The sequence below is a fragment of the Phocoena sinus genome, chromosome 5 (assembly GCF_008692025.1).
Source record: "Phocoena sinus isolate mPhoSin1 chromosome 5, mPhoSin1.pri, whole genome shotgun sequence".
In the NCBI taxonomy this organism is placed as follows: domain Eukaryota; kingdom Metazoa; phylum Chordata; class Mammalia; order Artiodactyla; family Phocoenidae; genus Phocoena; species Phocoena sinus.
The window spans coordinates 63,341,072-63,367,198 of record NC_045767.1 but is presented as its reverse complement, the minus strand read 5'-3'; the positions used below and the strand labels follow the sequence as shown (position 1 = coordinate 63,367,198).

Here is a 26,127-nt window from a genome sequence, read left to right as displayed (position 1 = left end):
TGCCACTTATTAACTGTGGGATCTCTAGCAGTTATTTACTTCTGTATTTCTAAGTGTCCTTATCTAGTAAAATGTAGAAGATAGAATTTACCTCCTAGGCTCGTAGCAAAGCTTGAACAGGTTAATGTATATACTGCACTTAGAAAAAGTGCCTGGCAGGCAGTGAGTACTACCTAATGCTAAAATTCCTTCCCAAATTTGCTTATGAAAATATGTTCCTTCTGCCTGAAATACTCTTCTGTTTAACCTGGCCATCTACCCATCGTTCAGCATTCAGCGTAGACATCAGTTCCTCAGCAGGCCTTCCTGATGCCTCTAGGTTCGACGAGGCCCACCCCCCGCCCCCATCACGCATGCCCAGAGCTCCCTGTATTTCCTCTGCAGTAAGCACCACCATGGTCACTGTTGTGATGACTGTATTCTCTGAGACTGTAAACTCTGAGGACAGGGACTATGTTTGTTTTCAACACTAAGGTATCCACTGCACCCACAACCTGGCCTAGGCAGAGCAGAGGCTCAATAAATGTCTGTGAATAAATGAGTGAAGCCCATGGGACCAAGCACCTCAACCTGCCCTGGGGATTTGGGGTAGACATCAGTGAGGAAGTAAGACAGGAGTCTGGACCTGAAGGATACATGCATAGGAGACTGTTCTTCAGAGAGGGTAAGAGGACAGAACTGCAAAGACAGAAATGTGACACGGCCTGCCATATAGAGATGAGGTCAAAGCATCATTTTGGGAGCTGAGAGGAAACAAGATCGGGCTGAAGAAACACTCTGCTTAATAGATAAGAAAACTGGGCTTAAGTTACTTTTCCAATGGTTTATAACTAATTACTGACAAAGCGGACCTCTTAAGTGAATGTTCTTTGTGCAAAGACTTGTTATAAGGTCTCCTCTCCATCCTACAAGAAATAGAAAATGAGGATGGGAAGAAATAGCTACCTTGTGTTCAGAATCTGAGAAAGACTTCATGGTGACTGGACCTGGCTGGGATACTTAAATGTCACCTGCAAATGGGGATCACTCATTCTGTTTATTGAGGGACTAATCCTCTTGGGTGATTTCCAGAGTTGGCATAATTGATAGCCACAATTTAGCGGAATTAAATGTTCAGCGAAGTATAGCTCCTCCAGTAAATTTTGGAGTTTGCCACAATGCCACTGCTCTATATAAAATTGCCTATGTGCACAAAGTAAAGGAGGAATAAAAATACTGGCTTGGGAAGTCAGGCCTGAGAATTCTAGAAGAGCCATTTCACACTGCAGAAATGTTGAGCCAATATTTATAATTCAACTGGAGCAAGGAAGGTCAATGATGACATAATGATTTCCTTCCCTTTTATCTTCTCTATTAATCTTCCTTTCCCCTTTTTATAAATGGGCTTATGGATGGGAGCAGGATGATGTAACATGCTTTTAAGACTTTTTACAGAATAGGAACTTGGTAAGGCCTGTCCAGGCTTTGATGGACAGAATCAAAATGCAAAGCGACCTAGACAAATTGAAGTGCTGGCCTGAGTGAAATGATGTGATTCAATGAGGGGAGATGCATTTCATTTTAGAAAGAGGCACACATTTGATTAATAGACAATGGAAAAGGAGTGATTAGTTGACAATGTGGAGAAAAGACCAAGGGCATCACAACATATCCTATCAATTATAAAGCCAATGGTGTATTTTGGCAACTCAGGAGGCAAAATGCATTCTGAGATTCCTGAGCAGGCAGACAGTCAGGAGGAAAAAATGAATATAGAGAAGGAGACTGGGTTCAGTAGAACAGGAGGGTGGTGGTGAAGATGCAGTGGAAGAAAAGCAGGAGGACACAACTGATGATGGACCTTCAGTGTGAGACTAAGGAATTATTAGTCAGTAATTATTAGTAAGGTCAGGCTAATATAAGACTCACATAATTTCACCTGACCTACAACTTGGATATACATAGAGAATGTAACTTTTTTATTTTGTCTAAAATGGTTTGGGTCTCCTGCCTAAGTCTCTATCCTCTGGCTATCAGGGTAAAATGAGCTTCTGTTCTATCCAGTTTCAACCTTAGTTTGAACTCATGTTTCCAAGGACTCTTTATTAAGTGCTTATTCTCTCTTGAATCAAGCTGCCGACTCTTTCAAAAGCCTCCTTCTTTTCCTGACATGATGCCTGGGTGACCTCATATCCTGAAGGGGAAAAATGGATTTCTAGGGCACAGTCCCCAGGTGATGCCCACTGCCTACCTGGTTGCTGGCAGCATGGCTGTGCTTGGGGCAGTTGTAACCCATGGATTGGCCTCTCCCTCTCAGCCTGGTCAGAGCCTGGTGTTGCTCTGCAGCAATCAGGGCCACCCTCCCCTCCTGGGGCTGAGAAGTCCCAGGCCTTGGGCCCACGCTCCATCCAGTTTTTCCACCCTAGCCCTTTTGTGTGGTCACCTCTCCCTGTCATGGGGACTAACAGTGGCCCTTAATTCAGCATATGTGACACACAGTAATTGAGGGCAGCTTTGGAAGTGAAACTTCATGGTCTCTTGCTGCCATGGCCATGATGTGGCCACACCCAGGTCTGTTGGCAGAGGTAGGGGCAGGGGGATGATTGTTGTAAGGCCATCTCTTTCCAGAGTCCTAAATAGAGAGCAGAGGTAAGCTGCCCTTAATGTTACGCATGCACCCACCTGTTCTCACTCATCTAACCCACCTCCCCTTTTCTGAAGCAGAACTCGGAGAAGGAGGATGGGGAAGCAGATCTCCCGAACTCTGCCCCTCTCTGTCTCCTTCCACCATTTTCCTAGAGACCACATTGGGTAGGTCCTGGCTCTGCCTTACTGACGAGCTGGGCCCTCTTCTCTACATATTAGATCTCCAGGGTCAGAGGGCTAGTGCTAGAAGATATGTTAAAGATGTGATTTAAGGAATTTAGAGAAATCTTCTCACAAGCTGATAGTGTGACCTCCAAGGTTTTTGTCTTGCTACATAATCCTTTCTTGTGTGCATGACAATATTTCTTGAATATTCTTCCCATTTAAATTCCTTCTGCACCAGACACGAAGCACCCCTCAGACAGACAGATGCCTTGATCAAAGGTCTCTTACTGTACTCAAAAAGGCAAAAGAAAAATGCATATGAATAATTTCATTACACTAGGTTCTTGTTCAGGAGAAAGACTTAAAGGTGAAAAAAAGAAATGAACATTGGTTAAGCGCCTTCCAAGTGCCAGGCATGTTGCATCATCTCATTGAATTCTTGTAACACTCCTGGAAGATAAGTACTACCCCATTCACTTTACAGAGGGGTCAACTGCCTGTCAGGGAAATCAAGCAATTTGCCCAGAGTCACAGGGCTGGTAAATTTGCAGACCCAGAATTTGAATCCTAGTCTTTCTAACAGAAAAACTTATGCTGTTTCCACTGTACCCCATAAATTACATAATGTGCTGCATTTTACTGAATTGAAAATATCATCAGTAGTAGGCTGCTCTAATATTGTACATTCCACTAAAAAAGAAATGCACTGCCAATTACACCATGACACACCATTTGTTTGTACAATAAATCCTGATTCTGAGACGTAAAAGGGTGAAAAAAAATGAATCTTAGAAAGAATGATCTGGTAAAGACGGTTTAAAGATTATTTGAGCAGCTGCTGTGCTATGTACAGTCTAGACCAGCACACAAAAACACCCAGGGTAAGGAAAGATCAAGAAGACATTGCCATAATCATTCAGCTATCAAGAAACAGAAGCCTGGCAGAATAAAGCAAAAAGAATGAAAAGAACTGAAGACAGTCTCAGAGACCTCTGGGACAACATTAAATACAACAACATTCAAATTATAGGGGTCCCAGAAGAAGAAGAAGAAGAGAAAGGGACTGAGAAAATATTTGAAGAGATTATGGTTGAAAGATTCCCTAATATGGGAAAGGAAATAGTTAATCAAGTCCAGGAAGCACAGAAAGTCCCATACAAGATAAATCCAAGGAGAAACATGCCAAGACACATATTACTCAAACTGTCAAAAATTAAATACAAATAAAACATATTAAAAGCAGCAAGGGAAAAACACCAAATAACACACTAGGGAATCCCCATAAGGTTAACAGATGATCTTTCAGCAGAAACTCTGCAAGCCAGAAGGGACGGGCAGGACATATTGAAAGTGATGAAGGAGAAAAACCTACAACCAAGATTACTCTACCCAGCAAGGATCTCATTCAGATTTGATGGAGAAATTAAAACCTTTACAGACAAGCAAAAGCTGAGAGAGTTCAGCACCACCAAATCAGCTTTACAACAAATGCTAAAGGATCTTCTCTAGGCAAGAAACACAAGAGAAGGAAAAGACCTACAATAACAAACCCAAAACAATTAAGAAAATGGGAATAGGAACATACATATCGATAATTACCTTAAATGTAAATGGACTAAATGGTCCCACCAAAAGACACAAACTGGCTGAATGGATACAAAAACAAGACCCATATATATGCTGTCTACAAGAGACCCACTTCAGACCTAGGGACACATACAGACTGAAAGTGAGGGAATGGAAAAAGATATTCCATGCAAATGGAAATCAATAGCAAGCTGGAGTAGCAATTCTCATATCAGACAAAATAGACTTTAAAATAAAGACTATTAGAAGAGACAAAGAAGGACACTATATAATGATCAATGGATCAATCCAAGAAGAAGATATAACAATTGTAAATATTTATGCACCCAACATAGGAGCACCTCAATACATAAAGCAAATACTAACAGCCATAAAAGGGGAAATTGACAGGAACACATTCATAGTAGGGGACTTTAACACCCCACTTTCACGAATGGACAGATCATCCAAAATGAAAATAAATAAGGAAACCCAAGCTTTAAATGATACATTAAACGATGGACTTAATTGATATTTATAGGACACTCCATCCAAAGACAACAGAATACACATTTTTCTCAAGTGCTCATGGAATATTCTCCAGGATAGATCATATCTTGGGTCACAAATCAAGCCTTGGTAAATTTAAGAAAATTGAAATTGTATCAAGTATCTTTTCTGACCACAACGCTATGAGACTAGATACCAATTACAGGAAAAGATCTGTAAAAAATACAAACACATGGAGGCTAAACAATACACTACTTAATAATGAAGTGATCACTGAAGAAATCAAAAAATACCTAGAAACAAATGACAATGGAGACACGACGACCTAAAACCTATGGTATGCAGCAAAAGCAGTTCTAAGAGGGAAGTTTATAGCAATACAATCCTACCTTAAGAAACAGGAAACATCTCAAATAAACAACCTAACCTTGCACCTAAATCAATTAGAGAAAGAAGAACAAAAAAACCCCAAAGTTAGCAGAAGGAAAGAATTCATAAAGATCAGATCAGAGATAAATGAAAAAGAAATGAAGGAAATGATAGCAAAGACCAATAACACTAAAATCTGGTTTTTTGAGAAGATAAGCAAAATTGATAAACCATTAGCCAGACTCATCAAGAAAAAAGGGAGAAGACTCAAATCAATAGAATTAGCAATGAAAAAGGAGAAGTTACAACTGACACTGAAGAAATACAAAAGATCATGAGAGATTACTACAAGCAACTCTATGCCAATAAAATGGACAGTCTGGAAGAAATGGACAAATTCTTAGAAATGCACAACCTGCCAAGACTGAACCAGGAAGAAATAGAAAATATGAACAGACCAATCACAAGCACTGAAATTGAAACTGTGATTAAAAATCTTCCAACAAACAAAAGCCCAGGACCAGATGGCTTCACAGGCGAATTCCATCAAACATTTAGAGAAGAGCTAACTCCTATCCTTCTCCAACTCTTCCAAAATATAGCAGAGGAAGGAACACTCCCAAACTCATTCTACGAAGCCACCATCACCCTGATACCAAAACAAGACAAAGATGTCACAAAGAAAGAAAACTACAGGCCAATATCACTGATGAACATAGATGCAAAAATCCTCAACAAAATACCAGCAAACAGAATCCAACAGCACATGAAAAGGATCATACACCACGATCAAATGGGGTTTATTCCAGGAATGCAAGGATTCTTCAATATACGCAAATCAATCAATGTGATACACCATATTAACAAATTGAAGGAGAAAAACCATATGATCATCTCAATAGAGGCAGAGAAAGCTTTCGACAAAATTCAACACCCATTTATGATAAAAACCCTGCAGAAAGTAGGCATAGAGGGAACTTTCCTCAACATAATAAAGGCCATATATGACAAACCCACAGCCAACATTGTCCTCAATGGTGAAAAACCGAAAGCATTTCCACTAAGATCAGGAACAAGACAAGGTTGCCCACTCTCACCACTCTTATTCAACATAGTTTTGGAAGTTTTGGCCACAGCAATCAGAGAAGAAAAGGAAATAAAAGGAATCCAAATCAGAAAAGAAGTAAAGCTGTCACTGTTTGCAGATGACATGATACTATACATAGAGAATCCTAAAGATGCTACCAGAAAACCACTAGAGCTAATCAATGAATTTGATAAAGTAGCAGGATACAAAATTAATGCTCAGAAATCTCTGGCATTCCTATACACTAATGATGAAAAATCTGAAAGTGAAATCAAGAAAACACTCCCATTTACCACTGCAACAAAAAGAATAAAGTATCTAGGAATAACCTACCTAAGGAGACAAAAGACCTGTATGCAGAAAATTATAAGACACTGATGAAAGAAATTAAAGATGATACAAATAGATGGAGAGATATACCATGTTCTTGGATTGGAAGAATCAGCATTGTGAAAATGACTCTACTACCCAAAGCAATCTATATATTCAATGCAATCCCTATCAAACTACCACTGGCATTTTTCACAGAACTAGAACAAAAAATTTCGCAATTTGTATGGAAACACAAAAGACCCCGAATGGCCAAAGCAATCTTGAGAACGAAAAACGGAGCTGGAGGAATCAGGCTCCCAGACTTCAGAGTATACTACAAAGCTACAGTAATCAAGACAGTATGGTACTGGCACAAAAACAGAAATATAGATCAATGGTACAGGATAGAAAGCCCAGAGATGAACCCATGCACATATGGTCACGTTATCTTTGATAAAGGAGGCAGGAATGTACAGTGGAGAAAGGACAGCCTCTTCAATAAGTGGTGCTGAGAAAACTGGACAGGTACATGTTAAAGTATGAGATTAGAACACTCCCTAATACCAAACACAAAAATAAGCTCAAAATGGATTAAAGACCTAAATATAAGGCCAGAAACTATCAAACTCTTAGAGGAAAAGATAGGCAGAACCTTCTACGACATAAGTCACAGCAAGATCCTTTTTGACCCACCTCCTAGAGAAATGGAAATAAAAACAAATACAAATGGGACCCAATGAAACTTAAAAGCTTTTGCACAGCTAAGGAAACCATAAACAAGACCAAAAGACAACCCTCAGAATGGGAGAAAATATTTGCAAATGAAGCAACTGACAAAGGATTAATCTCCAAAATTTACAAGCAGCTCAATAACAAAAAATCGAACAACCCAATCCAACAATGGGCAGAAGACTTAAATAGACATTTCTCCAAAGAAGATATACAGATTGCCAACAATCACATGAAAGAATGCTCAACATCATTAATCATTAGAGAAATGCAAATCAAAACTACAATGAGATATCATCTCACACCAGTCAGAATGGCCATCATCAAAAAATCTAGAAAGAATAAATGCTGGAGAGAGTGTGGAGAAAAAGGAACACTCTTGCACTGCTGGTGGGAATGTGAATTGGTACAGCCACTATGGAGAACAGTATGGAGATTCCTTAAAAAACTGCAAATAGAACTAGCATATGAACCCACAATCGCATATACCCTGAGAAAACCATAATTCAAAAAGAGTCATGTACCAAAATGTTCATTGCAGCTCTATTTACAATAGCCAGGAGATGGAAGCAACCTAAGTGTCCATCATCAGATGAATGGATAAGGAAGATGTAGCACATATATACAATGGAATATTGCTCAGCCATAAAAAGAAACGAAATTGAGTTATCTGTAGTGAGGTGGACGGACCTAGAGTCTGTCATACAGAGTGAAGTAAGTCAGAAAGAGAAAGACAAATACCATATGCTAACACATATATATGGAATTTAAGGAAAAAAATGTCATGAAGAACCTAGGGGTAAGACGGGAATAAAGACATAGACCTACTAGAGAGTGGAGTTGAGGATCTGGAGAGGGAGAGGTGTAGGCTGTGACGAGGTGAGGGAGTGGCATGGACATATGTGCACTACCAAACGTGGAGTGGATAACTAGTGGGAAGCAGCCGCATGGCACAGGGAGATAGGCTTGGTGCTTTGTGACCACCTAGTGGGGTGGGATAGGGAGGGTCGGAGGGAGGGAGACGCAAGAGGGAGGAGATATGGGAACGTATGTATATGTATGGCTGGTTCACTTTGTTATAAAGCAGAAGCTAACACACCACTGTAAAGCAATTATACTCCAATAAAGATATTAAAAAAAAAAAAAAGAAAGAAACTGAAGCCTGAGTAAAGACAGAGCCTTGTGAAACTGGAAGACCAGGCCAATTTCCAGGAAGCACTGTGGCAGGTGAATCAACGGGGAACAGTGCAATTTGGATCTAGGTTGTAAAGGATGAAGAATGAAGTATGAGCCACAGTTTTAAAGTCTGGAAGACTGGGGAATAGTAGCAACTGAGAAATTGGGAAAAGGAAGAAGGATGGGTTCCATTTTAGATATTTTAACGTTCAAAAACCAACTATCTTCATGTAACTCTGGTGAGGGCTGGAGATGCTGATATGGGGCTCGCTCATGCACAGGCACCATCTTCAGAAGATGACACCTACTTGGGGGTCTAGGGATGAAAAAAACAGGTGGACAGGTCTGGACCTGTGCTGCCAAAGGAAACATGAAGAGATGGAATGTTAAGCAAAGAAGAGAAGGACAAACTCTAGACCAAAGGGGCCTCAGGAGGTACCTTCACCAAGGATGAGCATCTTCCTCTCTGGTGCCTTCAGGTGGCACCACAATGGCATTGTGAGGCAGAAAGCAGGTTTGGCAAGATCTTCCTGCTGGCTGGAGCTGCAGGTTTCACTCACACTTCCCTACACACCTGACTCAACACTTGCCTGCCAGAGAGAAGGAAAAGGGCTGGGTCGGCATAGGAGTTCCTGCTTTGAGACCAAGTTGTTATATTTAATTGCAAGGGCTTATGGGGGAATTTTTTAAAAAGCTATCTTTAGCAAAGCTGCAAAAGGTAACAAATGGCACCCATCAAGACAAGGACTGTTCATCTAATATTGGGAAATAAGGTTTCCATCACCTTCCTCTTTTGATTTCAAATAAAGTTTAAGTCTTAAGACAGCAGGTAAATGAACTGCTTGACCATAAGTTTTAGTCTACTGCCTCATATCGTTACTCAGCCCCAATTCCACAGTGCTTTTTTTTTTTTTTTTTTTTTTTTTTGGGGTACGCGGGCCTCTCACTGTTGTGGCCTCTCCTGCGGAGCACAGGCTGCAGACGCACAGGCTCAGCGGCCATGGCTCACGGGCCCAGCCGCTCCGCGGCATGTGGGATCCTCCTGGACCAGGGCACAAACCCGTGTCCCCTGCATCGGCAGGCAGACTCTCAACCACTGTGCCACCAGGGAAGCCCCCACAGTGCTTTTGAACACTGCATTAACTATTTCATATTATGCACCTGCCAACTAAAGAACGTTGCTCACCATCTGGCTCTACAAGAATTAAGTCACTAGCCACTGCAGCCATGTTGCAGTATGACCTTCAACATTACCCTGAAAGGAGTTCAAGGCCGAGATCAGGAAGGAGGCACTCCGTGCTCTGGGAAACCTGGCAGAACAGGCCTTCAGATAGTTAGATATTTTCAGGAGAAAATTTTTATGAACCTGGATTCTTGCATCTTCCCATACTTAGAAAAGCACCAAAACCATTGACTAACATACCAGTTCCTTGTGACTAGTAGCAACCTTCTACCGAGATGTGTGCTCTGTTGCACGTTCCCCTTTTGCCAAAATCACATGTGTACTGACCTCCCCCTTAGCTCTCAGAACAGTTTCTCAGCGCTCTCTGCAAGGCTGTCTCCCAGACTATAGTACTCAGTAAGACACCAAAAAACTTGACTCATAGTTTCTACACTGTGTGTGTGTGTGTTTTTCTTTTTAGTTGACACACCCTACTAATGCAATGTCCAAAAGTGATCAAATAAAAGGAAAAGTTACTAATTTGACCAGTGAAAAATTATTAATCATTATCTGGATTTTTTTTTTACATGTACAAATGAATTTCCATTCACTACAGAAGCTCCTCTAATTAAGTTTCTCCATCACTTGCATCAGGACACCTGTTACTGGGCAGTCAGGTTCTCATCCCTGTTAGAATGGTCTCACCCTGACCACTCCCATCTAGAGCTTCACAGTCCAGCATGGGAGCATTTGACTATTGAGCACCCAAAATGTGGCCAGTCTGAACTGGGATGTGTTGTGAGTGTAAAATATACACTGGACTTTGAAGACTTCGTATAAAAAAAAATAATATAAAATAACTAATAATTTTTATGTTGACTATGTGTTGAAATGATATTTTGGATATAAAATGGCTTAAATATGTTCTTAAATTTTTTTTTCTGCTTCCTTTTACTTTTCAAAACGTAGTTAGAAAATCTAATTGCATTTGTGGCTTGCATCTGTGATTCCCATTATACTTCTTTCACACAGCAGTGGTCTAGACTCTCAGCTTCTGGGTCTTATTCATTTAATAAATTCACTTTAATCAACATTTATTATGTATATAATATGAACCAGGTACTCTAAAAAGGACTGGTGATAAATAGATATAAATAATATGACTTCTGACTTTGATGAGCTTCCAGTTAGGGGGAAAGGCATTTTAAAAGTAATTAAAACAATATGACAGATACTATTAAAGACTAGAAATAAAGCACTATGGAATCTTGAAGAAGGAAATTCACTGTTTCTTAAAGGATGAGTAGAAAATTTTCTAGTCATTGGCATGGGGAACAATTTAAGAGCAACCCGAACAGAGGGCACAGTGGGTCTGAAGACTCAGGGGAGAAGAAAGAACTTGTTTGGGGAACTGAACGCAGATTAGAAAAGCTAAAACAGGCTACCTGTGTGGGAGGGGACAGACAAGACCTCAGTGGATAGGAGTGGAAAAGAGAAACTCGTATGCCAGGCTAAGACATGCAGAATGTATCTTGTGGATGAAAGAGTCAGATATGTATTTCAGAGATACCACTGCAGAAATATGGTGGAGGGTGGACAAGGTGGTCCAGGTGGCTGTAAGGGTTGAGGCTGGGGAGGAGAAGGACGAGATGAAGGTAAACAGGCCCGCAGCATATCTACTGCAATAGTCAAGATGACAGTAATAGAGACTTGAACAGCGAGATACACTGGAGAAATATTTAGGAGGTAGAATCCACAGGTCTTTGGGATTTATTGGATGTTAAAGGTGAAGAAAAAGGAACAGGGTTATTTACTTTGGTGACTAAGTGATGTGAGAGGAATACTAGATGCTCACTAAAACTGTTTGCTATCAGAAGGTATTCTTAAGGAATGAAACTAAGTTGAGTGGCTGGACTGAAATGAAACTGTTTTCAAAATGGAGCAGTGGCTAAGCGCCCAGATCAATCAAGTACCCCCGTTAGAGGTCCCTGCCCCAATCAGGTCTACTCCTGCTCAGGGTACCTGTGGGGGCAGGGTGGGGCAGATTATAAGGGTTCAGGGAGTAGAGGGGGAATATTTGGGAATCAGAAAGCAAGAACTTCTTGCTTCTTAGAAAGCAAGAACTTGGGCTGGAGTTTGAAGGGTAGGCGGTGGAGGAGAAAGGGTATTTCTGATAAGAGGGGAGAAGTGCAATAGGCACAGCGAATGAGATTTTCAAGTCAAGAATGAGTGATCAGCAAGACATGCTCCAAGGATAGGCTGAGGATGGCCAAACTGGCATGGAGTGTTTATGTTGGGAAAAATGGCAGATGAAGTTGGGGAGACAGCTGGGATCACATTAAAGAGGGACCCCATCGGAAGCAGGGAGCCATTATAAGGTTTTAGCAAAGGAAATGACAACCTGACATTTAAGTAAGGTTACTCTGGTGATGTATAGAAGAACTCAAGTAGGATGATGGTGTAGGCAGCTCTGCTTGCTACTTTTACTAAACCCAGTAAATGTCAAGTACTCTTCCAGGCCCCGGAGACTTAAAAATAAGTGAGGAGGGGCTTCCCTGGTGGCACAGTGGCTAAGAATCCACCTGCCAATGCAGGGGACATGGGTTCGAGCCCTGGTCTGGGAGGATCCCGTGTGCCGTGGAGCAACTGGGCCCGTGTGCCACAACTGCTGAGCCTGCACTCTAGAGCCCGTGCTCCACAACAAGGGAAGCCACCGTGATGAGAAGCCCACGCACCGCAACAAATAGTGGCCCCTGTTCGTCGCAACTAGAGAAAGTCCGCGCGCAGCACCAAAGACCCAACGCAGCCAAAAATAAAATAAATTAAAAAAAAAAATAAGTGAGGACTAGTCTCTTCCTCCAGGACTTGCAACCTACTGTGGGTAAGCACAGAACAAGATCAGTTAAGATCCTCTTTGTTCATCATTTTTTTTTAATAGCTTTAAAAAAATTTATTTTTGGCTGCCTTGGGTTTTTGTTGCTCTGCATGGGCTTTCTCTAGTTGCGGTGAGTGGGGGCTACTCTTTGTTGCGGTGTGCAGGGTTCTCATTGCAGTAGCTTCTCTTGCTGGGGAGCATGGGCTTTAGGTGTGCGGGCTTCAGTAGTTGTGGCACACGGGCTCAGTAGTTGTGGCACACAGGCTCAGTAGTTGTGGCACGTGGGCTTAGTTGCTCTGTGGCATGTGGGATCTTCCCGGACCAGGGCTCGAACCTGTGTTCCCTGCATTGGCAGGTGGATTCTTAACTACTGCACCACCAGGGAAGTCTCTTCATCTAATTTTTTGAACCAATTAAGGTTAGATCAGGGTCTCAGCAATAAGAATGGAGAGGAAACATCTGAAAGCAGGGCTTGCAGATAATTACAAGCCCTTTATTTATTGGGTCCTGCACCACCTGCTTTTACCCAAATCTGTCTTTATTTTTCCCAATTTATTCCCCTGTTCTTCCTTTTGATCCTCTACTCCATAGTCAAGGGCACTCACTGAACACTGGCAAATCAAATAACATCTTATTTAAACCCCTGTCTTTCTCTGAGCCATGTGTGTTTTCTGCTCTGAGTAGGCTTGACATTCTTTCCATTTAATGTCACCATCTCCAAGCAGTCAACTATGTATATTACACATGGAATTAGTTGAAGTTCACATAATCAGAGAGCCTGGTGCATTTTCATTAAAACTCTTAGTTTAAATGAAAAAATAAAGGAAATACTAGAAAACAGTCTGCCAAACAGGCATAGAGAAAAAAGTACATGGCCTTGCTTGAAGTGTAACTCTGCAGTCTATCAACTTAGTTCAATAGAGATTTAACTCAATAGTCAAGTACCTGGCACATAGTAGGCCAATCACTGGGATAAGTTGAATAAGACAGTTCCAGTTCTGAGAATTTTTAGACGTTATAGACAGGTGATGAAAAACGTACCTAGTCAGATGTCTCCTTATCTTTGCCGCTCATTCTAGTCCGCACCACGATCATTTCTTACTTGCGCTGCCTTACTGTTTCTGCCATCTCTCCCCACCCCCACTCCAGTCCCCTCACAAAGCTTGCGCGAACCTCTTAAACATAAATCCCGTCACTCTTTCACTTCTTACTCAGGAACATTCTGAGTCCTTACTCTCAGTCCATAAGGTATGATCTTCTTTTGATGTCATCTCCTACCATCATTTATCTTACTCATTACTCCATTCTACTCCATTCCCACTTGGCTTCTTTACTGTGCCTAGAATATTCTAAACACTTTCCCACCCCAGACCCTTTTCCTGGCTGCCTCTGTCTGGAATTCTCCTCCCAAAACGTCTGCATGATTTGCTCCATTACCTCTGCAGATCTCTGCTCAAAGGCTGTCTTATTACTCAGTCCTTCTCTGACTACCTGGCATTCCCTACCTCCCTTTATCGTTTTTTACTTTTCTTAAAAGCATTTACTCAGTAAAATGTATCTATTACCACTGGAATTTACCGTTTATTGTCTGCCTCTCTCAACAATATTGGAAGCTCCACGAGAAGAGGGTGTGATGGGTTTTTTCCCTGTATTTCCAGCACGTGGAATGTCAACTGGCATGTTGTCAATGGTCAATAAACACTTCTTAAATGAGCTGGATCAATGACTGGGAGTTATGCACAGGACTTTAGGGGAGCAGGGTATGTGGTATAACCTGGGAGGAATGAGGGGAGCAGAGAACAATTCTTTAAGCAAGTAATGTTTGGGCTGAGACTTCATTCATTCAACATTCTTATGGAGTTTTACTACGTGCCAGGCGCTATTCTAGGATGTAGCTGTCATAAAGGCAGACAAGTCCCTGTTCCTGTGGAACTTACAATCTTGGAAGAAAGACAAGAAACAATCCAATGCATGAGTAAACAAGAAAAATATCCAACACTGACACATGCTATGCAAATAACTAAAATAGGATGATGTAAAATACAGCACACCTAGGGGGTTACTTTAGATTGGGTCATGAGGGAAGCAACTCTAGGAAGTGACATTTCAGAGGAGACTTGAAGGACAGTGAGTAAGCACCCATGAAAAGATGAGGGGGTGAGCATTCCTATAGAGAGACAGCCAGGGAAAATTCCTGAAATGGAATGGGCTTGAAGTGTTCAAGGGACCAACTGGAGGACACACAGCTGCAGAGAAGTGGGCAAGGAGAAGAGGGGCATGACTTAAGATCAGACAGGAAGAGTCCTAGGAATGAGCAGGACTTAGGAGGTGAAGCAGGGGAAGAAGCAGATGGAAAAGCATTGTAGGTGGTAAGAACAGCAAAGGCAAGAAAGCAGGAAATAGACTGGTATGTTTGAGTAACTCTAGGAAATGCGTTTCTCCTGAGTCCAATGCACAAAGATGGAATCCAGAACAGTGTACGGCTAAATTCGTTTTTTTGTGAAGCTTCTGGCACATTTTGCTGCAGCTGAGAAAAGAGGACCATCTCTCCAGTAAACACAGCCTCAGGGAGCTCTATAACCAACCTATTTTGGAAGGTGGGAAGCAAGTGCAACCTTGCATATTGTATTCTAAACACAACCTCAGATGTGTAAGCTGTCACCACCCCCATTTTAGACACTAAAGGACCAGCAGGTGGGTTAAGTCACTCACAGTCAAGAGCTAGGGCTCAATTCCATGTCATGCTTTACCCAGTGCTGTTAACTCTGCTGTCCAGTATCTCACTGACTGATTCAATACACCTGCCTGGAATGATCCTTGCCATCAATTTCTTCTATGGAGCTTGCCTTCTACTGTTTTCCTTTGGCTTTATCTGTTTTCTCCTGTACCTACTTAAAATTTAGAAAATATATTTTTCCTTTTTTCCCCTCAGCTAATCCTAATCAATTCCATGTTTTATGGAGGCTGTTCTGTAGCTCAACCTTCTTCTACTGACAAAAGTGATGCAAACCCAAATAAACTCAAAGATGGGATTAATAGGCTTGGATACATTTCTTTACAGTAACTGAGTCCCCAAGGAATGTCTAAGTCTTTGGGAATCTTGACATATCAGAATTTTTAACAGTTGAGACTTTGTTATCAGTAGAACGAGATTCCTCAGAGAAAGTGGTGCTGACTTCACAACAAGGAATTTAGGTTGATGATTTTTCAAGTAAACAGTGACTTAGGAGTAACTATTCAATATGTGTCACAATGGCTTGCTGCTAACAGACACTATGCATTGAGATCAAAGCCATTTTGAAACTTATTTTATACATCCTATTAGAAGGCACTAGGAAGTATACCAAGACAAAATATTTACAGTCAACCCTTGAATAACACAGGTTTGAACCGTGTGGATCCACTCATGTGGATTTTTTCAGTAGTAAATACTACAGTATGAAATGATCCATGGTTGGTTGAATCCTCGGATATGGAGGGACCGTGGATACAGAGGGCTGACTGTAAAGTTATACGTGTATTTTCAACTACGCAGAGGGTCAGCACCCCTAACCCCTGCATTGTTTGAGGGTCAACTGTATTCAGAAGGAAACAAATGAGGGGTGAAATTTTCTTCCATTAACAATGTCACATTTTCGGCGGGGGCAGAGCGGGTGGTGTGATGAATTGGGAGATTGGGATTGACATATATACACTAATATGTACAAAATGGATAACTAATAAGAACCTGCTGTACAAAAAGATAAAATAAAATTCAAAAATTAAAAAAAAAAACCCAAAACTCTCTCCCAACCCAAAGAGTAAAAAAAAAAAAAAAAGACACATTTTGCACTCTTACACCACAAACCTCTAGTTCATAGTCCTTACTTAACAATGTAAACATGTAGTTAGGATAGCACTGTTCAGTTAAGATGTCCATTGCAAATGAAGGTGATGAATTCTGACTAAATAACGCTATCTATAGTTGCAGGAGCCATTCACTTAAAAATCTTTTTGGATGTCTAAGATATGCCCAATGTCTTCTAGTACTTTTCTATTAGGTGGCCTCATCAATAGTTTCTACAAATGCCAGGATGTTTATGAATTTTAGCAATGACATGCACAGTTACTGTTTCTTGAAAGGCTGATGGTTTGTTTTTGTTTTGTTTTGTTTTTTTGGTAAATGGTAAATTCCCAAAATGCTTGGGAAAAAGGACATTCTTCAATGCAAATAAAAACTAAAAGGTAGGACAGAAGGCAAGGACTGACCAAGCTGCTAAAGAAATACTCGGGAGAGAGTTGGTCCCAATTTTTTGATGCAAAACATTTCTAGAGATGCCAGCTTAAAGGCAGGTGCTCAGCAACCTTGCCCTTTTTGACATTAGTGGAGGTTAGCAAAAAAGCAAATAAACATAATTCCAAGAAAAAGATGAGCCAATACCGGGTAGGGTCCAAGAAACAGCATAAAAGTGCAAAACATCAAAAATGACTAAATATTTTACTTCCATTTTCCAGTGTTTCTTTTCACCCACGCTTAAAGAAATGAAATATTTCAGGGCTTAAAACATATTTTATAACACCCGAACTGTGACAAGAAACAAACATTAGTTATTTAGCTGACATAATTAAAAATGAAATTAATATCAGCGTTACCTGAAATTCTAATCCATAGTTTTCTCTGCAGAATTCTCTTAATTTAGGATACACGTTTTCTCTTAGTGCCTGTCTTTCTGCTCCCGTGTCTGTGGTAGAAAAGCAAACACACAGAAAGTGAGTTACGTCCACATAGTACACATTTCTGGAAAAAAAAGAAAGCTTACAAATAAACATTAACATTAATATAATCAAGCTGGGGTGCTGCATCGTGAAATGATGGGATATTAGCTTGCTGGAGAAGACTTGCTCTTAACAGAGCAGGGGAGCTGAGATGTGTACCATGCACACAGGGCAAATGGGAGCCCTGGGTAAGTTCTGTGGGTGCTGGCAGAGCTGGGAATTCACAGCTCATTCTTTATACCCACATAGACCCTCACATGGTGCTCTTAAATAGCTACAACCACATTGTCTTTCAAAGAGGCAGAAGGAAAAATTGTAAGGCTGTCAGGTGTAGCTCCATTGAGTGTAAATATTTCAAAACACACACACACACTGATTACTGATTTCCAAAAACATCCAGACTCTATCATTCCCTACAGTATTTAGAAACAATGCTACTTTTACAAGATTCAGTACAGCATCTGTGCAATCAGCACAATAGTCAGGAGTGACAAATTGTAGGAGTCATCGTCTAAAACTAGCGGATTCCACTGGCCAATGGTTCAACATTAGCGTCTCCCACCCTGGGCTTAGGGACCTGTTATATCAGAGAGGGGATTGTTTTACATGTGCCACAGTGTGTAAAAGCTTCGAAATAAAATATTTAAAAATTATCCGTGTCATTAAAAAATACGAGAAGAAACAGAGAACCCGAAACCAGAAGAACCATAACATATGTATGTATTTAATGTTGAATGTTCTGCACAGAAAGGGATTCTACAGCCACTTGTGCTGGACGGTGCTCTACATCAGTGATGACGCTGTAAGATGCTTACAGCAAAGAGAATGGTCCTCGCCCAGCTAACTTCACAGAAAGATAAGAATCAGAGCTTAAAAAATTAGGTTAATGTGTTATCTCATGAAAAGGACCATTTGCTAAATGTACCTCAATCCCAGCCATAACCATGAAACACCTGCATACCACATTTATAACTCAGGAACCAATTTAAAAGACTGTCCTTGTTATTCTCAAGCACATCTGTCCGTGCAAACTCAGCCACATGCCGTGTTGACCTACTCTACTTTCCTACTGTTCTCAAGCCTGTTTTGAGAGGCAACCAACCAATCCCAAGAGTCTGAGATGCAGCGGCAGCTTGACAGAGTGACAGGAACCAGTGTTTACATGGGAACCAAAGACTCAATACAAGGTCTTCGAGATTACCCTGTGATCCAAACAAGTAGGGTCTTTTCCCCCCATAGATCTAACATGGACCTAAGTCCAAAGGGAAAGCAGGAGGACCGTGGTGAGGAGGGTACAACTGAGCAGTGCCCATGTACCCTTACGGCACTGGTGGAAGCAGATTAAGCTTCCACATGATTTATATAATCTTGGGATCAGGTGCCCATCCTCCCTCACCCCACTGTAAGGGCTGAAAACACTATCTTCCAAGTAAAGCTGATGATATTCAATCTCTCTAAAAGGCTACCGACTTTTAAGACCCAAATAATAAAAAGTCACTTTAAAAATGAAGAGATACTACCAGATGTGGAATTTGGGAATATATTAAACAATGATTATTGGTAAGATATTCTAAAAAAAATAGTATTCAAATAATACATGAAAAAAAATTATGAAATGAGCAGAAATTTGCTTCTAAAAAATGTTATTATAACTCTTATTACTGGGTCCCAAGACCTGAATGTGTCTTAGTAAGGAGGCTAAGACAGAAATGCAGTATCTAATTACTAACGTTTACTGAGTGCTTACTGTAGACTAGTAGTGTGCTAAGTTTTTCTATGTGTATTTTCTTAGTCACTTCTGTCAAAAACCCTATGAAAATCAACAGTCCATTTTTAAAATAAGAGGAAACAAATATAAAGGGGTTAAGAGACATGCCTGAGGTCATGTGACCACTAAGTTGGAGAACCTGGATTTGAATTTAGAGAGCCGAATGCCATAGTCTGCTCTAGCCATGGAAAATATGCAACTGTGCAAAGAATCAATTTTTGAAAATGACAAATGCAAGAGCTTCCCAGAATGGTTAAGGGATGCTGAAGTCCTAATATTTATGAAAAAATCTCAGTTATCTGTGACAAATTTTTCCCTTTCTATAATACACCCTTCAACAGCCAACCCATCAATAAGTTCTCTTACTCCATCCATCTCTAAATAAATCCTGAATGAATCTACTTCTCTGCACCTCTGGTACAAGCCAAACTCATCTCTCACCTGGACCCTATCTCGCTGTTTCCATACTTGGCTCCGTCAATCCATTCTCCACAGAGCAGCCAGATTTATGTAAAAACATAAATCCGATCACATCACTCTCTTGTTTAAAATCCTCCAGCAGCTATTCATGGAACTTGGAATGAAATCCCCACTCCTTATCTTGAATGTTCTCTCCTTCTCTAGCTCATTTCTTACCACTTGCCCTGTTCATGTCACTCAAGCAGCGCTGGCGTTCATTTGGTTCCTGGGTTATATTCTCACTGGTGACCTCTGCTCTAGCCATGACTTCCTCCTGGAATGCTTAGTCCCATGATCATTTCATGTCATCTCCTGTCATTCAAGTGTCAGCTTTAATGCCACCTCCTCAGAGAGGCCTTCTCTGAGCCCTCCAGCTACAGACCCCTCTGTATCACACCATCTTCTTCAAATTCTTTGCACGTTACTCATCACTATTGGTGATAATTTTCTGTTTACTACGTGTCTCCCCCACTGCCAGGTGAGCTCAATGGGACTCAGGACCTTCTTCTGTATCTTTCGCTGCTACATCCCCAGTGACTAGAGTCATGCTCAATTAAGGAAGGAGTATATGAAAAAACCCACAGAGGCACCAGGGATAAAAATGAGCTGACAGGCAATGCATCTCTGCAATTACCTCCAGAAACAGAAAGGCTTCCTACATTACAATATGCCATTGGTTGGACAGGGAATCAAGACTGTGAAATTCTGGGAAATACATGATTGGGTTTAGAAAGTGGACTTCATGAAGTAAGTGAATGAACTGAAATACTGATGTCTTTCATGGTTTCTGTGTTTCTGGCAAAATACTAATATTTTATCAAATTATGTTAAATGTTTCTAAAAATGTGAGGGAAGTGTATGACAGGCATTCTTTATTATTACTTATATTACAAAAGTGACTCAGATTTTCCTATATTTGTATTAATATAGGATGATTGGCTCTGGAAATGGAAAAGTAATTAAAATAAAATGGATTAATTATGCTGGGTGACAGATAAGCTGGCTTAATTATACAAAAAACCTGATTCATACTGACAGCACATCCTGATGATTGGCAATTAAAAAACACTAGAATGTCATGGATAGGAAAAATTAAGTCACAGAATGTCACACATAAAAAGGGACCTCTTACAAAAGTGTAGAAGACGAGGTATGTCATCATTTATTCTTCATAGTCACTGCATCCATTTGTATCTGTCCAACTCCTGAATGCTTTGAAAAGATGCATTAACACTTCGGTAGCACTAAAGAGGTTTTTAAAGAGTTGCTTTCTAAATAATTCCTCTACTATTTCAGAATTAATGACGGTCTCTGTGTAGTATCTGAGTTACCTGCAGGAAGAACATTAGCTGGCACAGAATTATCAGTCAATATCTTTATCCTACTTCAAGCAGGATTTAGATTAATTCCAAGCTTTTATTAAAAATAAGAGTGCCAAAATGACCATGTGGGACTGGAACTTCTTACTGCCCCACCTCACCCAACCTTCAGAGCACGGATGTTAGATTAAGTCATTTCCCTCTTGGCGGCTCACAAAACTTATTTAGGATCCACCTACAGCTGTCATTCCAGCCTGGGTTCCCAAGTCTCTGTAGGTTTGCTCTTGCCTGGATTTTCCCTCTTTACCTGGCCCCTTAGCCAATGATTCATCTGGACATCTTATCTGACTTTTGTTGTTGTTGGGGTTGATTTCCTGTCTGGCAGCTTCCCAGAGGCTACCTCCTCTCCATGCCCTCCAAGTCCTCTGTGCCCAACCATCACCCTCACCATTCATTATTTCCATATCACCACATCCTGTCAATTTTATCATAATCTTCTTTTGAATGTGGCTGTGCTTTTCTGTCTACTCTCTATTTTTGTACTCACCATCTCTCAGCCCTTAGAGTCCTATTTGACTGACCTGTTACCTGTCCCTTCTCATTGCAGTCTTAAGCTCCACAGAGCTGCTGGAGATAAATTCTAAGACAAAACAAAAGTGAAAACTAATTTGATCATTAAAGACCTTGGCTGGCATCTGGTGGCCCAGAGGATGAAGGCCAGAATATTCAGCAGGTGTAAATGTATCTTCGACCTAAGTTCTATCTTCTACTGCTCTTTATCATGCACCCTCCAGGGTATTTTTCAGATATTACTTGAACCCGAGCCTTGTCTTTACACATACTGCTTTCCACACCCAGAATTCCCTATCTACTGCATCCCCTTTGCTTGGCAGACTCAGACCCTCCTGAGTCCCAATCAAAGGCAGCACAGTTTGTGAATGCTTACGAGACAGAGACAGGCATGCCCTGGCCACCCCATAGCACTTTGTTCACCCCTATATAACATCATGTATTTTACTTTATTATAAATATAATATTTTTAATTTATTTATTTTTAGTCTGTCTCCCCCATCAGACTTGTGAATTCATGGGAGGCAAGGACTTCCTCATACATAATTATTATAATTAGGAATGAAATGTCATGTAGCATACTGATGCTACAGAAGTTAAAAAATATATATAAGGATATACTGTGAACAATAACTTTATTTCTAATAAATTAGAAAATGTGGGTGAAATGAACAAATTCTAGAAACAGAAATTATTGAAAGTGACTCAAGGAAAAGAAAATCTGAAGAGATCTACAACAAGTTAAAAAATTTCAATTAGTTATTAAAAATCTTCCCAAAGAAAATCACCACCCAAGAGTATTTAACTGATATATCAATAGTTAAAGAAATAATCCCTTACACTTTCAGAAAAGAGTAGAAGGAACACTTCAACTCATTCTTTAAGTCTATATTATCCTAAACCCCAAATGAGACAATAACATCAAAAGAAAAAAACACAAAACAAAAACTGCAGACCAATATATATCCCTCATGAACACTGAGGCAAAAACTCTTAGCAAGATACTAGCAAACTGCCCCCAGCAATATATACACTGTCACCTAAGGGGATATAGTACAAGAATGATAGGTTAGTTTAACGTGGAATATGCCACATTAATACAGGGCATGACCATATGATCACTCCACAGATGCAGAAAAACTTTTGCCAAAATCTAATACCCATTCAGCCACAGGGAACAGAAAGTAATTTCTTTGCCCTTATAAAGGGCACTTACACAAAACCCTACAATTAGCACCATGTTTCATGGCTTAAGACTGAATATTTTCCACCTATGATCAGGAACACATTATCACTTACAGTCAACATTTTACTGGAGGTTGTAGTCAGTGCAGTGAAGAAAAAATTAAAAATAAAGGCATCTAGACTGAAAAGGAAAAAAATATTCTCAGTTGACAAGGTCTTGTATGTAGGAAACCCTGAGGAATCCAGAGGAAAAAAACAATGGCTATAAACGATTTCAACAAGGTGGCTGGATAGACTATACAAATCAACAGTATTTCTCTATACTCACAACAAACAATCCAAAAATGATATAGAAAAACTGCAGATCCAACACAGTCCCTATCAAAACCCCAGCATATTTTGCAATTATTTTTTCCGTACCATTATTGAAATGAAGTTTTAAAGCACACTTTGGTCAATCTTGCTCATTATCTGACCTGTTAAGTACACCAACTGGTATCAAACAGAAAAGACAGTAGAGGGACTAACTGTGGTTCTAGAACCAAACTCCCCGGGTCTGAATCCTAGCTCTTCACCTGCTAGCTGTGTGATTTCAGGCAAATTAAAAGATGTCTTTTGTTTTTCATTTGTCATGTGGAATCAAAATTACTAGTATCAAGCTTATGAGGTTGTTGTGAAGATTAGATGGAGTCTTTCAACACCACCTGGCATGTGGTAAATACTCAATAAATGTTGCAATTATTCTATCAAACAATTTGGGGAATCAAAGACTAAAGCATCTTTTATTATGAGAATTTTTAGCACTGAAAGATTTATAGTAAAGTAGCTACAACCATCATGATCTTGATCATGATCATTGTAGTTCTTAAAATGATTAAATTTTCAAGATAGTTTTCAAAGGTTTAGGGAAAACCATAGTTAAAATGTAATTTTAAAAATATCACCAGTTTAGGGTTTCCCGGGTGGTGCAGAGGTTAAGAATCCACCTGCCAATGCAGGGGACGTGGGTTCGAGCCCTGGTCCGGGAAGATCCCACATGCCGCGGAGCAACTAAGCCTGTGTGCCACAACTACGGAGCCTACGCTCTAGAGTCTGCGTACCACAACTACTGAGCCCGTGCACCTAGAGCCTGTGCTCTGCAACAAGAGAAGCCACTGCAATGAGAAGCCCGTGCATCGCAATGAAGAGGAGTCCCCACTCACAGCAACCAGAGAAAGCCCGTGTGGAGCAATGAAGACCCAACTCAGCCAAAAATAAAGAAATAAAGGCTTAAGTTAAAGAAAATATATCACCAGTTTATCCAAATACTCTTAAAAGTTCCCAGTAGGAATTCACTAACTAGATTACTGCTACACCTCAATATACTTTAGGAAAAAGGAGTAAACTATAAAAGATAACAATGCTGGGCTTAGTTCTGGTAATACTGAGGAAAAGAACCCTCACAAATACGACACTAAAACAACCCAAATATGGCATAACAATATTTTAACATATATATTTAAAAATGTGTCACATAGTTTGAGTGAAACTAAGCAATGCACAGAGGCCCAGGGCACAGTGAAAGCAGTAATCTCAGAAAATAAGGGATCTCTGAGGCCAGCTTTTGGTTATTTTCCACTAAGCCCTGGTGACCTTTAGTGTTGATTTTTGTCTTCTGTGGGTGCAGGGTAGATTGGACACAAAGCACAGAGCCCCAAAGTGATGAGTCTAACAGGAAATCCTTGCAAAAGGCCATGACCCCAAAGAGCTAAGACCTTCAGTGTGAGGGTGAATCAGAAATCAATCTTCATCACCAAGAAAACCTGCTGTTATACCATTCGGACTAGGTGGAAAAAAAACAACCTCCTTGATATTCGTAATCACAAGCTTGGCTTCTTGTAGGTTAGCAGTGCAAATTCATTTTATTTAGTCTGACAAGGAATTCCCTGGTGGTCCAGGGGTTAGGACTCCATGCTTCCACTACAGGGAGCACGGGTTCGATCCCTGCTCGGGAAACTGTGAATAAGATACTGCATGCCATGCTGTGACCCCTAGTGCTTGAGAAGCATAATTTCTAACAAGGCCTAATGAATTTCAGCAAATTAAAAGTTTCAAAGACTATTAAGCCACATGCACTCACACACACGAATTCCTGGGGTTTATCCCAGGAATGCAAGGATTCTTCAATATACACAAATCAATCAATGTGATAAGCCATATTAACAAGCTGAAGAATAAAAACCATATGACCATCTCAATAGATGCAGAAAAAGCTTTTGACAAAATTCAACACCCATTTATGATAAAAACTCTCCAGAAAGTGGGCATAGAGAGAACCTACCACAACACAATAAAGGCCACATATGACAAACCCACAGCAAACATCATATTCAATGGTGAAAAACTGAAAGCATTTCCTCTAAGATCAGGAACAAGAGAAGGATGTCTACTCTCGCCACTATTATTCAACATAGTTTTGGAAGTTCCAGCTATGGCAATCAAAGAAAAAGAAATAAAAGGAATACAAATTGGAAAAGAAGTAGTAAAACTGTCACTGTTTGCAGATGACATGATACTATACATAGAGAATCCTAAAGATGCCACCAGAAAACTATCAGAACTAATCACTGAATTTGGTAAGGTTGCAGGATTCAAAATTAATGCACAGAAACCTCTGGCATTCCTATATACCAGCAATGAAAAATCAGAAAGAGAAATTAAGGAAACAATCCCATTTACCATCACAACAAAAAGAATAGAATACCTAGGAATACGCCTGCCCAAGGAGGCAAAAGACTTGTACTCAGAAAACTATAAAACACTGATGAAGAAATCAAATATGACATAAACAGAGGGAGAAATATACCATATTCTTAGATTGGAAGAATCAATATTGTGAAAATGACTATACTACCCAAAGCAATCTACAGATTCAATGCAGTCCCTATCAAACTACCAATGGCATTCTTCACAGAATTAGAACAAAAAATCTTACAATTCATATGGAAACACAAAAGACCCCAAATAGCCCAAGCAATCTTGAGAGAGAAAAACAGAGCTGGAGGAATCAGGCTCCCAGACTTCAGACTATACTACAAAGCTACAGTAATCAAGACAGTATGGTACTGGCACAGAAACAGGAATATAGATCAGTGGTACAGGATAGAATGCCCAGAGATAAACCCACGCACATACAGCCACCTAATTTACAACAAAGGAGGCAAGAATATACAATGGAGAAAAGACAGCCTCTTCAATAAGTGGTGCTGGGAAAACTGGACAGCTACTTGTAAAAGAGTGAAATCAGAACACTCCCTAACACCATACACAAAAATAAACTCCAAATGGATTAAAGACCAAAATGTAAGATCAGACACCATAAAACTCTTAGAGGAAAACATAGGAAAAACACTCTTTGACATAAACCACAGCAAGATCTTTTTTGACCCACCTCCTAGAGTAACGAAAATAAAAACAAACAAATGGGACTTAATTAAACTTAAAAGCTTTTGCACA

The 26,127-nt window shown here is 40.2% G+C and overlaps 1 protein-coding gene across 1 annotated transcript in view; it reads right to left on the bottom strand.

The window, feature by feature from the left end:
• The window catches only part of NWD2 (NACHT and WD repeat domain containing 2), a 201,637-nt gene that overhangs the window by 107,333 nt on the left and 68,177 nt on the right, over positions 1-26,127 (bottom strand). Inside the window, exon 2 of the mRNA XM_032632883.1 lies at positions 17,209-17,297. Within this exon, the coding sequence (XP_032488774.1) occupies positions 17,209-17,297 (89 nt within the window). The remainder of the gene's footprint in view (positions 1-17,208; positions 17,298-26,127) is intronic.